Raw genomic sequence first — 15,264 nt, forward strand, 5'->3', positions numbered from 1 at the left:
GATGACTGTACCTGTCTGTAGGTATCCTGGTGATGTTCCTCATTTCGAGAGTCATAATACTGTTCAATGAAGCCAAAATACTCCTCCCGCTTCCGCTGCAAGGTCAACTTCCTCCTCTCGGTGTTTGCTGGGAGATAGCCCTGTAGACAGGACTGCTAGTCAGATGGGGACAGGCACTGGTTGGATGAATCCTTAATTTTTATTTTAGCCTGAGCAGTGGCTTGGAAACTATCAAAGGAACCGAAAGAAAGCTGCCAAGACACAAGCGTAAATCCCATCTTGGTTCTGGCCACCCAGTGTTTGCCCTCTCCTCATTCAATGAGATGCACATGTGGGCAGATGAAGCACGGCCAACCAGGGTTATTTACCCCTGCACCTCCTGCACTGCGCTAGGAGCGGGTACTACTGGAGCACTGCGGAGCTCCGGAGCTGGCAACAGTAGAGAAGCGAATGTAGGTCAGTAGGAGGGAACTGGACCCGAGTCAGGACCTCCTGGGGCTGCGTGTGCACGAGGCAAACCTTCCCAGGGTCACGGGGAGGTGGCCACCTCTGTGGCATATCTCAGTGGTGTGCCACGGGAGTCGGTGCCGGTTACACATTCTTTTCTACGGTAACATTCAGAATTACCAGCTTAGGAACCTGAATGGAATCTGTGACACAGCAGCTGCAACGTCCAGACACAGAACTGCTGGCAGCAGCCCCCCTCCTGGCCCCAGCTCCAGGCCAACTTACATTCTTATCCCTGGTCTAGATCCCACTATCAATTCTTACATCTCCTGTTCCCCTCCCATTCTCACCACATCTACTTCTAATAGCATTCAAACTTAGAAGAAGCAGGGGCAATGATTACACGGCTGCAAGACCAGGGGTGGGGGCAGTCAGGAGAGAGCCGTCCTCTTGCAGGCAGCTAAGGGATACATTCCATAGCGAGCGAGCGAGCAAGCGCCTGGAGAGCAGGGGCTGTGCCGTCTTCACTTCCCTATATCCTCACAGCACCTGGCACCATGCCTGGCGAACAGCAGGCCCTCAATAAATCCTGTAAGGATTTATTGAACGAATGAATGAATTTTACAGGCTCAGGAAATCAAAGTGTTCGTATCACAGTGACAGGCACAGTGCTCCGTTACTTAGTGAAAGTGGGACTAGTGCAGGCTTCTGAGGCAAGCCCGTTTATCAACTCTTCACAGTTGCAAAGTGGGTTTCAACCACCTTGGTTATTCCTACTGAAAACGGAGGGAAGCCCAGGGAATGTGGGAGCCTGTTCAAACAAGTGCTGGCTCAGCCCGCCTCACTGTATTCTTCCTCCTCGGTGCTGAGAAGGCGAGATCAGGACTATAGGCACAAATGTGTGCTCTTCTGCATGTGTGGGAATAAACTCTCAAGAATGTGTTTCTTTATGCAAAGCAATAGGACTACGGTCCCACAGGTCTGCAACATCCGGTAGGACTAGAGAAGTCTACGATGCAAGACTTATGTGACCAGACTAACCTCAGCAGGTAAGAAGGGCTGTGTGAGGCTCACGCTTCTCTACACAGTGGGTAGAACTCACCGACAGGAGTCTCCAGGTTACAGGCCGAACCTCCCTGGGAACCCCTGGCCAGCTACACTTCCTCAGTTCATCTGCAAATAGATAAAGGCTTTGTTGGATTTAGCCCTTCCCACAGATGCCCTAAGACAAGCCTCAGCCAGCGCTGCCTGGTGCCTCCCACCGTTCCAGTAGGACGATTGCCATCGCCACCGCCACCACTGCCGCTGCCACCACCGCCACCAGCTACCGATAAGCACAGGGAAAAAGCCCAAACACAGCCCTGAGCAGCAAAGTGCTCTGCAGCAGTGATCCAGTCAGCTCAGAGATTAGAGTTAGAGGGGAAGAGAAAGGCCAGTAGGTGTGGATTTCAGTAAGAATCACCTGGAGGTAGGGGAGACCAAAGCCAGAATAGCTACAGGACACAGAATCCAGTCCCACCTAATTTGGTCCCTAATTCCTAGTAACATATTTCTGACTTAATACCTGCAAGTCACTTCAATGGGCACCAGATCAGGAGATGCTGGAAAAGTAAAAGAAGGAAGAATAAAGAGCAATAGCTTCCAGGTCTCTGAGAATTCCAGTCACCAAGAGGTCCTAGCTTTTGCCCAGGGCTCACGGGGACTCACCTAAGTCGGTGTTGTGGCTGGAGAGGAGCTGACGGAATTTTTCTAGGCGGGTTTTCTCCCGGACAGTCATCGGGGGTGCCCCAGAAGCGTTCTGGTCCGAGATCCGGGCAACAAGGGGGATGATGGGTCGGAGAGGGAGTGACTGCTGTTTGTGGAGTGGGTTCCTCAGGCATGTGTCACCTGAGATAATTTGAAAGAGAAAGAGAACAAGCTGTGTGAGAGCACAGATTCCGAGAAACCTTAAACCCGACTGTTGAGCACTGGTCTCCTCCACCAGAGCTGCGGCTTCATGGTTTGTGCGCTGCCTGAAGGTGCTCGGTGTGGAGCGGCCAGGGGATGGAAACCCAGCTGCGCTCCATTCATCCGCCCAGGGGAAGGGCTGCGTTTTTATCATACATACCAAGGCACCTTATGTGCAAACAGAGACTCCAGCTGCGGTAGCAAATTTGACAACATTTTTTTGTGACTTCAGAGGAAAATCAATTGTTTTCTTTCTACCCCAACCTGGAACTTTTCTTGGTGCCTAATAGCAAGTTTTGGGGCAACGCAGTCAAAGGCAGTGCTTGCCTTCCTTTTCCACGTCACAGAGCACAGAGAAAATGACACTGTAAAGCACACCGCAATGAAAGGAGGTGGCTGCTCTCCCGAAGCCCCAGCCCTAGCCAGCTGCCCCAAGGGCTGAGAGGGTCAATACCTCTGGCACAACTCTCACCTGTTCTTGGCCCATTAGTTGTGCTCTGCACACAGGTGAGAGGCTCTGGCCTAAGGCAGGCTCCTCTGTGCTTGCATATTTCTCACCAGCCAATCACATTTCTCTAATTGAAATAACAGGAACACAGACTCAAGCTGAACTCTGTGTCCAGTTCTAGGCACTTCTAAACTAGATCGTAGGTAGGAGAAATGAGCAGTATAGGACTAACATTTATTGAATGCTTATTAAGGCATTATGCTCGTCACAGTTACATATGACCTCTCATTTGATGCTTACAACGTACGGTAGGAATTTATCACTATTTTAGAGATTAGGAAACTGTAGCTCAGAGAGGTTAAGTAATTTGCAAGAGAGAGCTGAGATACCACCTTAGGTCTGCCTGACTCCAAAACCCTTATTTATTTTACTACCCCAGATGAAACTCAGTTTTAAATTCTGACTGTCCTTTCATGACTGTTTCATATTCTTTACATATTAGGGCCTTAAAAAGTAGTAGTCACAACAAGAATAAAACAGTGAATACTCATCAACCAGCATGACAAGAAGGTTTACAGAAACAAGTGCCACGGAGTACTTGGCTTGGATGCCTAGTGTAACACGGGGCCTAGGAAACGCAGACCACACGCTGCAGAGCTCAGACCAGCGTGCATTTTCGGAATCAGTGACTGACAGACAGATGCTCCCAGGAGGGAACCTCGTAACAGGAATGCTCTGGGCAGTCCTGGCTGCACAAGGGCAGCTTATCAGGGATTGTGGTGGGGCCTTCCCTCACACTGGGACCCTGTGGAGACCCTCAATCACGTGTGAAGACACTTTCCACAGCCTGTAGCTGTGGCCACCCGGTCAATGGACACTGAATGCCTGTCCTGGGCACGTCATTGAAGGTTCGAGCTGGGGCCCGAATCAGCCACGGAAAGTGACTATGGAATGATTTTAAAGGCCTTTCGGCCTAATTTCCTGACCACAACCTTAGTCTGAAACTGTAAAAGAAGTTCTCTTAGAACATGAGCCAGGACACGCGCCAGGGCTCTGACATTCTACTTTCTTTTCATCCTTTACCAGTCAGCTGTTTTAACTTTCACTAGCTTGAGGGCACTTCCCCCTCCAGCTCAGAATAACTTGCTTCCATAAAACCCTTCAGGGCAACATTAAATACAGCAATGGATATTTAAAAGAGTACACCGAGCATCCCCAAACATCTGATAAAACCATCATCATCTCAACCAGTTACTGCTGCCAGTTTCCTGAAAAGAAAGGGTATCTCCTCCCGCCCCACCCAACCTGGTGGGCAGGGAGCCGTGACACAGGGACTCCGTCCCTCAGGAACAGCAAAAAAGACAACCTATGCTAGTGGCTGTTGCCCACAGCTGAGGAGGTCAACCAACAGTGCCAAACATTTGTGAAATTCGGCCACTAACAACTGTAACTACATATAGTCAATAGTCTTCAACCTGACCAGGCCTAAAGCAATGTGAAGCAACCAAACCACAGAAGTTTTGGACCCCACCACAGGTAAAGGAAGAAGAGAATGGCAGGCAACACTCAGGTGTCAGGAAGTGAAACCCCGGGTCCCAGGGCCAGGCAGCCATCCAGGTGGGAGGAGTAAGTACAGCTCAGGACCAGTTAGGCTCACTGATGTCCCTCAGGCTTGAGCTCGCCTATTTATCACCCAGTGGAAGATCGGAGGGAGGCCCTAAAAAAACCTGTTTCTATTTAAAATGCACTCTGTTGAAGAGGCTGAGCCTAAGGAGGGGAGCTGGACAGACTTACTGGAATTTCTGGACAGCTGGGCGTCACTGCTGGACTTTATAACCTTGTAGCCGGCGGGGACTTCGGACGTCGTCGACTGGGACCGCTCTGGTCTCACTCTCAGCTTGCTATGGTTCTCTAGCACCTGGGCAGCAGTTGCCAAAGCAACTTTTGAGTTCAGAGTTTGGAAAGAAGGGGAGGAAAAGTCCTCTTCCTCGTCATCGCCAATGTCCCAAGCATCACTGGTGTTCCGGGCAAACTCATGAAAACTGGAGGCCTTCTTATTCTTCAGAGGAACCGTGCTGACTTTTGACCGCTCTTTAATGAAGCTTTAAGAAAGGAGACACCGTTACGAAGGAATGGTCTGACACAGCTGACCCTCTCACTTGCTTAATATAATATTAATAGTATTATAAACTATCTCATGCACAATCATTACCTTCTTCAAACAAAAAATACCCATTTCCATTCCTCATCTGATGCATCCAGACCACCTCTATGCTGCAGAGCCAGACAAAACAAGGACAGCAACGCTCTCCAAATATTCCATGTGCTCCTCTATACTTTCCAGCCCCCCTGCACTTAGGTGACGCTATATGACTAGTTCTGGCCAATGGGCTAAGGAGAGAAGTGAGGCAGTCCCTTCGGAGCCAAAGTATAAAAGAACAGGTGTGAGTTCTCTGTAAGCTTTCTTCTATTATGACAACTCCAGATGGTGGTGCCTCCCTCAGCCTGGATAACAGAGTGACCACGTGGAGCAGAGCCTGCCCACCACATGCACCTGACTCTACTCTGGACAGGTGGTGTGAGTGAGAAATAAGCCTTTGTTGTGTCAATCCACTGAGATTTCAGAGTTAATCTGTTATGACAACATAACCTAAACTATTTTTTAAAGCAGGACATCAACTACTGGTAGAACAAGAGACAATTTTAGGTAGCCCACATGTATTACGAAACACTGAGTTCCAAAATGAACAAGTTGTTCCCTTTTTATTCTGTTGAAGTCCTGCTGCCCTTGAGGAGAGATCCGAGTTCGCTGCCACTCTGTCTTTACAACTATTTTTTAACAAAGTGAGGGCAGTCTCAGGATCAACATTTTGTAAGAACAGAATCTGGCTTAGAATTTAATTAATAAGATTGTTTTGTGTTTCACTGTATTTTTAAGGTTACTTTCTATTTTTGGCAAATGATACTGGTTTTCCACTTAGGGAACTAATAAGGTTTATTTTAAAAATAAATTAACTGAGTATATACAAGTTTATTTTTTCAAATGTATTTAATAAATAATAGCGTAGAATACAGCAAAAAAGTCGTGGAGACAGTACATGACTGAATAATAGAAATAAAGTGCACAATAAATGTAATGTGCTTGAATCATCCCGAAACCATCTCCCCACGCCGCCCCCCAGTCCATGGAAAAACTGTCTTCCATGAAACCAGTCCCTGGTGCCAAAAAGGCTGGGGACCACTGATGTAGACCTTTCCTACTTTCCTGCACTTTTCCTCTTCTTTTTTTTTTTTTTGGCTGCACCATGTGGATTGCAGGATCTTAGTTCCCTGACCAGGGATCGAGCCCGTGCCCCCTGCAGTGGAAGTGTGGAGTCTTAACCACTGTACCGCCAGGGAAATCCCCCTGAACTTTTGCTTTCTGTGAACTCCTTAAGGTCTGGGGGCCCTTATTCTGGTTCCAGGGGACTAGGTAGTTGGGACATTTCTAATTCAGTCTTAATTAGCATCCCTGAGGACTGGAATGCGAGGCGTAAAAACATCACTGAAATGCCTGTTTCCCTCAGCAAGGCAGGGCAACTCTAGACTAAAAACAAGGCTCTGCTGGAAGAGCTGAAGTTTCCCCATTTCCGAGAGATGTTTCTTCCCTTTGGGTAGAGGTGGGTGGTCTAATACCCATCCCATCTCCCTAGATATGTCCAATAGTTATTCTGAAAGATAATTGTTCCTAACATTGATAAATACAGACTCGTAACTCATACAGCTCATCGGAAAGTCCCTATTGTTAACACCAAAAAAGATATCACTGAGGCATATTTTCAAACACTAGTCTCACACAAAGGAAAGGAAAATATATCACGCTATCACTGAGGATGCAGGAGATAACATAAGATTACAAGAAGTAACAGTTCAAACGTGAAGGAGGGCTTCCCTGGTGGCGCAGTGGTTGAGAGTCCGCCTGCCGATGCAGGGGACACGGGTTGGTGCCCTGGTCCGGGAAGATCCCACATGCCGCGGAGCGGCTAGGCCCGTGAGCCACGGCCGCTGAGCCTGCGCGTCCGGAGCCTGTGCTCCGCAACGGGAGAGGCCACAACAGTGAGAGGCCCGCGTACCGCAAAAAAAAACACCAAAAAAAAAAAAACATGAAGGAAACAAGATACCATTCTCCACCCACTAAATCAGTAAAGATTTAAAGATGCATCCTCTTTGGTGCTAACTAAGGTGTAGTGAGACCAGCTCTCTAATACTGCAGGTGGGGGTGTATGTTGTACCACCTTCTGGAAAACAATCTGGCAACATACACACCATGAGCCTGAAAATGATTCATAATTTCTGACCATAAGAAAATAATCATTGAATCAAACAAAGGTGATCTAAAACAGTTTATAATGGTATTATTTATTTTGGTTAAAAACTACAAACAATATAAACATCTAGAAATTGCAAATGATGAGATATATTATGTTTCAGCCACCAGATGGAATGCTATACTGCTTAACGAAAATCACATCTTGAAGGCTATTTAATAACACTAGAAAATGACCTCAATAAAGTGAAAATTGAACCAAAATTATATATTTTTTATGATCTCTATATTTCTTAGAAAGTATATGCACAGAAAAGACCAGGAATAAAATGCATCAAAATGTTAACATTGCTTATCTCTGGGCTATGGAATTATAGGTGATAAATTTAATTTTTATACTTCTCTGAATTATTCATGTTTTCTACAATGAGCATATTATTTTTATTAATCATTGGAAAAGGTTGTTTTGTTGGCTTTTGTCAATCCCCAAAGTAAGAGTACTGAATGAACAATCAAAAATGAACAAGAGGGCTTCCCTGGTGGCGCAGTGGTTGAGAGTCCGCCTGCCGACGCAGGGGACACGGGTTCATGCCCCGGTCCGGGAAGATCCCACATGCCGCGGAGCAGCTAGGCCCGTGAGCCATGGCCGCTGAGCCTGCGTGTCCGGAGCCTGTGCTCCGCAACGGGAGAGACTACAACAGTGAGAGGCCCGCGTACCGCAAAAAAAAAAAAAAAAAAAAAAAGAACAAGAGCCCAAATCAAAGAAAACAAAACTGAAGCAATGCAACGCAAAAATCTGCACGTCAAAAATCTATGAGCCAGTAAAGCAATTATACCCCAGTAAAGATTTTAAAAAAAAAAAAAATGCATCTGGAAATATTAAAAAAAAAAAATCATCCATGAGCCAGAGGCAAATTACTTCTCTGCAGACCTCTTGAGGCTGTATGTTCTGGAGTCATCACTATGCTTCTCCTCTGTGAAAGGAGATCCAGGATCTACAACCTGCAGTACTCACCTCAGTGGGTTCACTGTCAAGAACAAATAGGTGGGTGTAAGAAAGATCTGCCATCAAAAAAATGCTGCATAGGAGTATGTAGCTATTGTTATTGTTTTCCTCCTTAGAGACCACGTGTACCTCAAGATTGCACAGGACGATTCCAATGGAGTGATAAAGAGTACTTTGGATGCCAAGGTTATTTCTTTTTTCCTTGGTTGATGTTTCTTAAATACCCTCCTGATGTCTTAAGAATTCTTTAAATAAACCACAAATCAAGAAGTTGAATTTTAACTCAGGTCAAAGAACTGACTAGATGCTATTAGTCTAACATTGGGTGAAGCATATGCACACCCTGGAGTGGATCAAAACACTGCACCAGGGACTTCCCTGGTGGCACAGTGGTTAAGGATCTGCCTGCCAGTGCAGGGGACCTGGGTTCAAGCCCTGGTCTGGGAAGATCCCACATGCCGCGGAGCAACTAAGCCCACGAGCCACATCTACTGAGCCTGCGCTCTAGAGTCCGTGCTCCGCAGCAAGAGAAGCCACGGCAATGAGAAGCCCGTGCACTGCAACGAAGAGTAGCCCCCCTCGCTACAACTGGAGAAAGTCCACGTGCAGCAACGAAGACCCAATGCAGCCGAAAATAATAATAAATAAATTTAAAAAGCAAACAAAGAAACAAACAAAATACCGCACCAAGAGATGGGCCATGGTGAGTGTCAGTAAAATATTAATCCAGATAATTCTAGCTGTGGGTGCCTTTGGCTTATAGGCTGCCTAATTTTAACATGGTCCCAACTAATCTATAACTAACCTGAGGCACAATAATGCCACAGTGTGGCTTGAAGTTTAACCAAAATTACTTAAACAGAACTATATCAAAGTTACAACCAACCTGGCCTCGCATAGACACCTTCACCATACCTCCTTACATCTGTATGCCAAATTATAGTTTGTTTGTTGTATGGGTTAGGAAACGAAAGATCAATCATTCTGTGATTTGATTAATACTATGTTGTTTTACTGAGACGGCTGTTCACTTAATAGAAATACAACACAAATTTACTTAGAAAAATAACGTTTGACACTGGTAAAGGGGTGTGAAGCAAGTGGGGAATTTGCTAAATCCAGTGTGGCTTCACATGAACTAGATTTATAACTCAGAACTAGGATATCAAGTCAGAAAACAATAAATTTAGAAGTTTATCATACCATCAAGTGGCCAATGGGGCCGCTCTGCGGTAAGACTAGTTTTATCTGAGCTATAAAAATTATTGCAGGCAATATTATCGCTAATGGTAATAATTTGGCAAATGGAAGTCAATATACACAGACAGGTAATGACTTGTGCTCGTGCAGTTTGGATGATTGAAGACCCAATGTAAAGGCTTCTGCTGTAATGAGGATTAACCACACAGTAATTAATGGTAGCTTGAAGTGGAACGGTAATTAGGTAGCGGAGAAAGTAATAAAAATGTCCCAACAAAGGTACTCAAATAAGGGCATTAAATGTTTTATTGTAACAATCTGGAATTGTAAAATGGTCCAGTGCAGACCTAGATGTTGTCCCAGATTGTAGAGTGGTAATACCAAACCACCACATGCACAAAAAAGGGATGCAATTTATTCAGTGATAATTATATTCCTCCCAAATTGCAGAGCTAAATAACTACTTCTACTGAAAGTATGAATGCAACTCTGCTGAATGACCAGTGGAAACATTCGTGGTTTTATATCATTAATAGGTGGGGAAAAAGGGACTTCCCTGTCGGTCCAGTGGTTAAGACTCCGCGCTTCCACTGCAGGGGGCGCGGGTTTGATCCCTGGTCGGGGAACTAATATCCCGCGTGCTGCGGTGTAGCCAAAAAATGAACATAAAAATAAATTAAAAATAGGTGGGAAAAACAAGAGTATATAAAGTTTGCCTTGGCAGTCTGGGATATGGTGATATTCCTCAAGACCTGCCCTAAATACAGAATCAGGGAAAACTCAGTTGATGACAGATGCAGAGAAGGTATGGTGACTCTGACCCAAACATAAAATAGGATAGTACATCCCACTGCCTTATATACAGGTGGATGGCAGACATTAGCCATGTGTTTATCAAAGGCCATTATAAATTATGCTGTAATGGATCTATTACCAATCAACAAATCCTGGCTGCGAACAGAACTGGCTACAAGGAACAGAATACTCAACTATGACGCTTAAGTTGTAAAGACCACGATGTCAGGGCACTGAGCTGGTGTCTCTGCAATTCTCTTGTCTTTCCCTCAGGGTACAAGTTAACTGTTACTGTTCTTTGCATCTCATTTTCTTTTTTCTTTTTTCTTTTTAATTTATTTATTTATTTATTTTTGGCTGCGTTTGGTTTTCATTGCTGTGCGTGGGCTTTCTCTAGTTGTGGCAAGCAGGGGCTACTCTTCGTTGCAGCGTGCGGGCTTCTCATTGTGGTGGCTTCTCTTGTTGAGGAGCATGGGCTCTAGGCGCACAGGTTTCAGTAGTTGTGGCATGTAGGTTCAGCAGTGTGGCTCGTGGGCTCTAGAGCGCAGGCTCAGTAGTTGTGGCGCACGGGCTTAGTTGCTCCGCGGCATGTGGGATCTTCCCAGACCAGGGCTCGAATCTGTGTCCCCTGCATTGGCAGGCGGATTCTTAATCACTGCACCACCAGGGAAGTCCTTCGCATCTCATTTTCACACAAACGCATTGAAAAGCAGGAAATGTGAGTGGAGGCAAAATGCAGCTTTCTTCACAAAATGTTCTCTCTCTGGTCAAAAAAAGAAAATCCTTCCAAGAACCCTCTTTCAGGAGACTTTCTTTTACATCTCATTGGCCAGAACCAATGAGATGAGCCCATCATAGACCAGTCACTGGTATTACCAAGGAATTATTATAAAAGGCTTAAACTAACCCAGATACCTACTCTAAGTACACTGTCACTGGCTCAAGAACTGAATAGAACTGTGGTTCCTGAGCAAGGAAGAAGCAGGTGCAGGAAAGACTGCTGGGAAGGTAATTAACAGTGCCTGTTACACTGGCCAACAGACCAGAGAGTCCACGGATGGTAAAACGAGGAAATAAAATTCATTATACTTAATGAAAATATCACAAAAGTACCACAGAAAACATGTTTCCCCTTAAGATCTAATACAAGGTACATACTAAGAAACGTTAAAGAAAAACCCATTGTCTAAGTAAAGGCAGGGACTTCATTCCTTCATTCCAAAAATATTTACTCAGTGCCTAATATGTGCAACCTGCTGGTCTAGGTGCTAAGGGTACAGTGGTGAACAGAGAGCTTACACTCTAGCAGTTCCTGATATAAAAATTGTGCATTTTACAGAAATGAACAGCAGTCATGCCTCTATAGTAATTCAGAAGACTGTACCTTCTACACATTGGCCAAATTGCAAAAAGAATGAGTTGGTGGAAATATAGAAAGTTCACCACACATTAAGTTATTAAAAGAATATTAAAATATTGATGATGCATATTTGATAAGGTATTTTTCTAGGTATTCAAAATATTTTAATGTACATTATCTTTACTTCCCCGTTGACTATGAAGAAAGAAAGGGTAGATATTATCACACAGGCCCCTGAAGGATGAGAACCTAGGTCTCCTGTACCTCTCAAATCATTCAGCTTTCATTACAAGCAACAACTTTCCTAGAAATAAGTCTCTAAGATTAAGCCTGCTCAAAGATAGAGGCAAAAGTTCTTAGAACATGCAAGAAGACGACCCACCTCCTCATTTAAATTTATTGTGGCTGAATGATGGCCTATGAGAGAAAGATGTGATAAAGCGATAATTGGGGATACAAATACACACCCACACATCTTGGATTTAACTAGGGTCTCTGCTGTGTTAGAAAATAATTTACTAGAATTTTACTAGAAGAAATAGCCTTCAGGACAGGGGGTGGGGCGGGATTAAAAAAAAAAAGAAAAAAAAGAAATAGTCTCCAGGGAGCTTTTAACTCCATTGTCTGGCTGGGTTTCCTTGAGTGTGTCAAAGAGAAAGAGGACCTGAAAACTGTCAGTCCCATAGTTATGTTCTATTTGCCTCAATTCTCAGAGAATAAGGAAGAGGGCAGACCTACATATATACTCAGAAGCAATGGGCCCCAGAAACCAGAAGAAGGTCATCAATCATTCAATTTCAGGACAATATTTAATCAATAAAGACCTTCTCACAGAACAGAGAGTCCAACACCAAACCCCTACATATACCAGCTTCCAATATAAGAAAAAAATCTCTGATGTAAGTTAATTTTCCACTTAGTAATGGACTGCTTAGAGGTAAGAAGATTGCTCATCTTCTGATCCAAAATAGAGCAGAGGAGACGCCAGAAAAGGTCCAAGTGGAAACTGTCATTTCAACAAAGTAGGGGAGGGTTTTGGGGTTTTAGGAGAAGTACATGCATGAAAGGAAAAATATCTTGACTTACTTTTTGGTGAGCCGAGGGTCCAAAGGAGGGTGCTGTGCTCCATACACGGGCTGGATGCTAAAAGCAAGGAAAAAAGGAAGAAGCAAGTTGTCAGGAAAGTAAATATGTTGGGTGAGTACCACCTGAATCACAACATTGGAAGGGACTTTGAGAAGCAGGTTGCCTCCAAGAACAACTATACCCAAGCCAAAGGATAGCACCCTACTCTTTAAAACAAAAATGTTCATCTTCCCTGGTGAGGTTTCAGTGCCCTACGTAACTGACTGTCAGGAAGTTCTATCTGTAAAGAAGGCAGCACGGAAAGGCTTTAGAGTTGGAGAGAACAGAGTTCAAATGCCAGTTGTGGCATCTACTACCTCTATAAACTTGCATTGAATTACCTGACCACTTTGAATATGCTTTCTCATCTATAAAATTGGAATATCACCTACCCCGAAGGACCACTTGGACTACAAGACAGTGAAGCAACACCACAAATCAAGAGTAGAGTGACCCACGGGACTCTCACACACTGCTGGTAGGGGTATAAAGAGATACGACCACTTCAAAAATGTTTGGCTGTATCTAGGACGAACAAAATATGCATACCCTAAGACCCAGTCTTTTCACTCCCAAATATGTATCTTTAGAGAAATATATATATATGTGTATCAAGAGATACATATAAAAGTGTCCATAGCATTATGGATCCTTTTAGCCCCAAACTAGAAACAACCCAAGTGTCTATCAACAGAGAAATAAACTGTCATGTGTTCACATAATAGAATACTTTACAGCAACGTAAATAAATGGAGTAAGGCTGAAAGTGATGTGAATGGATCTTACAAATGTCATGTTGAGCAAAAAAGCAAAGAATAAAAGAGTAGATACTACATAATTATATATATATATATATATATATATATATATATACACTTCAGAAACTGACAAAAATGATTTCTATTGTTTAGGGATGCATCCATAGTAGTAACACTATAAAGAAAGCAAGGACTGATTAACATAAAAGGACATGGTTATCACTGAGGGGAAGGAAGGAGATGTGAGAGAGAATAGACACAGGGGGATTCTGGGGTGTTCACTTTGAGATTATTTATCAAATATTATACCAAACAATTGTTTCATGTACTTTTCTGTAGTAGTTCACAGTTTTTTAAAAAAAAGAAAAAAAGAGTGACCTGAAAATAATTGTTTATCAATCCAAACTGCTAAGTACAAAGGTGACAGAAAAACACGTTTCAATATGTAAGAACTCAGGGAATATGGTCTCCCTGACTCCTTCCTGAAGAAACTACTAGAGGAAAAACTTCTATTAATAATGAAATAAATGGAGAAACTATAGCAAAAGGACTGATGGAGAGCATTTAATTGATTTTACCTTAAGCCTGAGTCTTAAATTTGAGGCTTTATGGTTGCAGAAGAGAATGTAAAAATAATGTAATTGGCAAATGTTAAAGTGGGATGGAGGAAAAAGTAGATTGAAATAAGTAGACTGATTTCCTCATCTTTTACTGACAAGGCTCAAAAGATATTTAAAGCTGATAGCTCAAGTAATATAGGTATAAGTATGTTTCAAGATATAAAATAAAACTAAGAAAAATAATATAATCAACTGAAAGCAAGTGAGGAGGAGGCAGGAAATATAACTACTAATTTTATCATTACTCATGGCAGGGAGTCAATAGATACTGTCTGAAGAAATATGGTAAAAAGTTATATGCAATCACTAGAATAAAAAGATAAACCTTTCAAATCATCAGAATATACACACGCACACCCACCTCCCAAAGCAAGTACTGTCCTGATAGTGAAAGATTTTTTTAAAAGAAAATATTAAAAATAGAACTAAAACCAAATATATCAGTCTTTCCAATAAATATAAATGGGCTGAACTTTCCTATTAAAAGAAAAAGGATTATTGTCAATGGGGCTGGTTAAATAAATTACAGTACATCTGTTAAAAAGAATTAGGCAGTTCTACATCCACTGACATGAAACATTCATTGAAAAAAGATGCAGAGGGCTCTTCCCTGGTGGTGCAGTGGTTGAGAATCTGCCTGCCTATGCAGGGGACATGGGTCGGAACCCTGGTCCAGGAAGATCCCACATGCTGCGGAGCAACTAAGCCCGGGCACCACAACTACTGAGCCTGGGCTCTAGAGCCTGTGAGCCACAACTACTGAGCCCATGAGCCACAACTACTGAGCCCATGTGCCACAACTACTGAAGCCCACGCACCCTAGAGCCTGTGCTCCACAACAAGAGAAGACACTGCAATGAGAAGCCCGCGCACCACAATGAAGAGTAGCCCTTGCTCTCCGCAGCTAGAGGAAGCCTGCATGCAGCAACGAAGACTCAATACAGACAAAAATAAATAAATAAATAAATTTATTTTAAAGAAAAAAGATGCAGAATTATATGCACAATACCTCCATTTTTGTAAAAATCTTTAAAATAAAATATATCCACATAATTATATATGATCATGTCTATGTATTTATAGTGTATCTCTGAAAGAACACATAAGACACCAGTAGCAGTGGTATGGAAGTGGAACTGATGACTGGAGGGCCCTGTGACAGAGACTTAGTTTTCAGTGCAAACCTTTTTGTACCTTTCTGAATTAGTATTGTGTACATTATCACCTTTTTAAGAAATAAATTAAGCAATCT

The 15,264-nt window shown here is 43.4% G+C and overlaps 1 protein-coding gene across 2 annotated transcripts in view; it reads right to left on the minus strand.

Annotated features, from left to right (window-relative positions):
• The window catches only part of TBC1D22B (TBC1 domain family member 22B), a 64,033-nt gene that overhangs the window by 38,570 nt on the left and 10,199 nt on the right, over positions 1 to 15,264 (minus strand). For both annotated transcript variants that reach the window (XR_003796787.1, XM_029243767.1), the window contains exons 2-6: positions 12,596 to 12,652; positions 4,637 to 4,944; positions 2,155 to 2,334; positions 1,550 to 1,620; positions 12 to 140 (exon numbers count right to left, since the gene is read on the minus strand). Coding sequence is in view for 1 of the 2 variants with exons in the window: in XM_029243767.1 (XP_029099600.1) it covers positions 12 to 140; positions 1,550 to 1,620; positions 2,155 to 2,334; positions 4,637 to 4,944; positions 12,596 to 12,652 (745 nt within the window). In the remaining variant the exon portion in view is untranslated. The remainder of the gene's footprint in view (positions 1 to 11; positions 141 to 1,549; positions 1,621 to 2,154; positions 2,335 to 4,636; positions 4,945 to 12,595; positions 12,653 to 15,264) is intronic.

The sequence above is a fragment of the Monodon monoceros genome, unplaced genomic scaffold (genome assembly GCF_005190385.1).
Source record: "Monodon monoceros isolate NGI ecotype Baffin Bay Population unplaced genomic scaffold, NGI_Narwhal_1 Super_Scaffold_3, whole genome shotgun sequence".
Lineage (NCBI taxonomy): Eukaryota > Metazoa > Chordata > Mammalia > Artiodactyla > Monodontidae > Monodon > Monodon monoceros.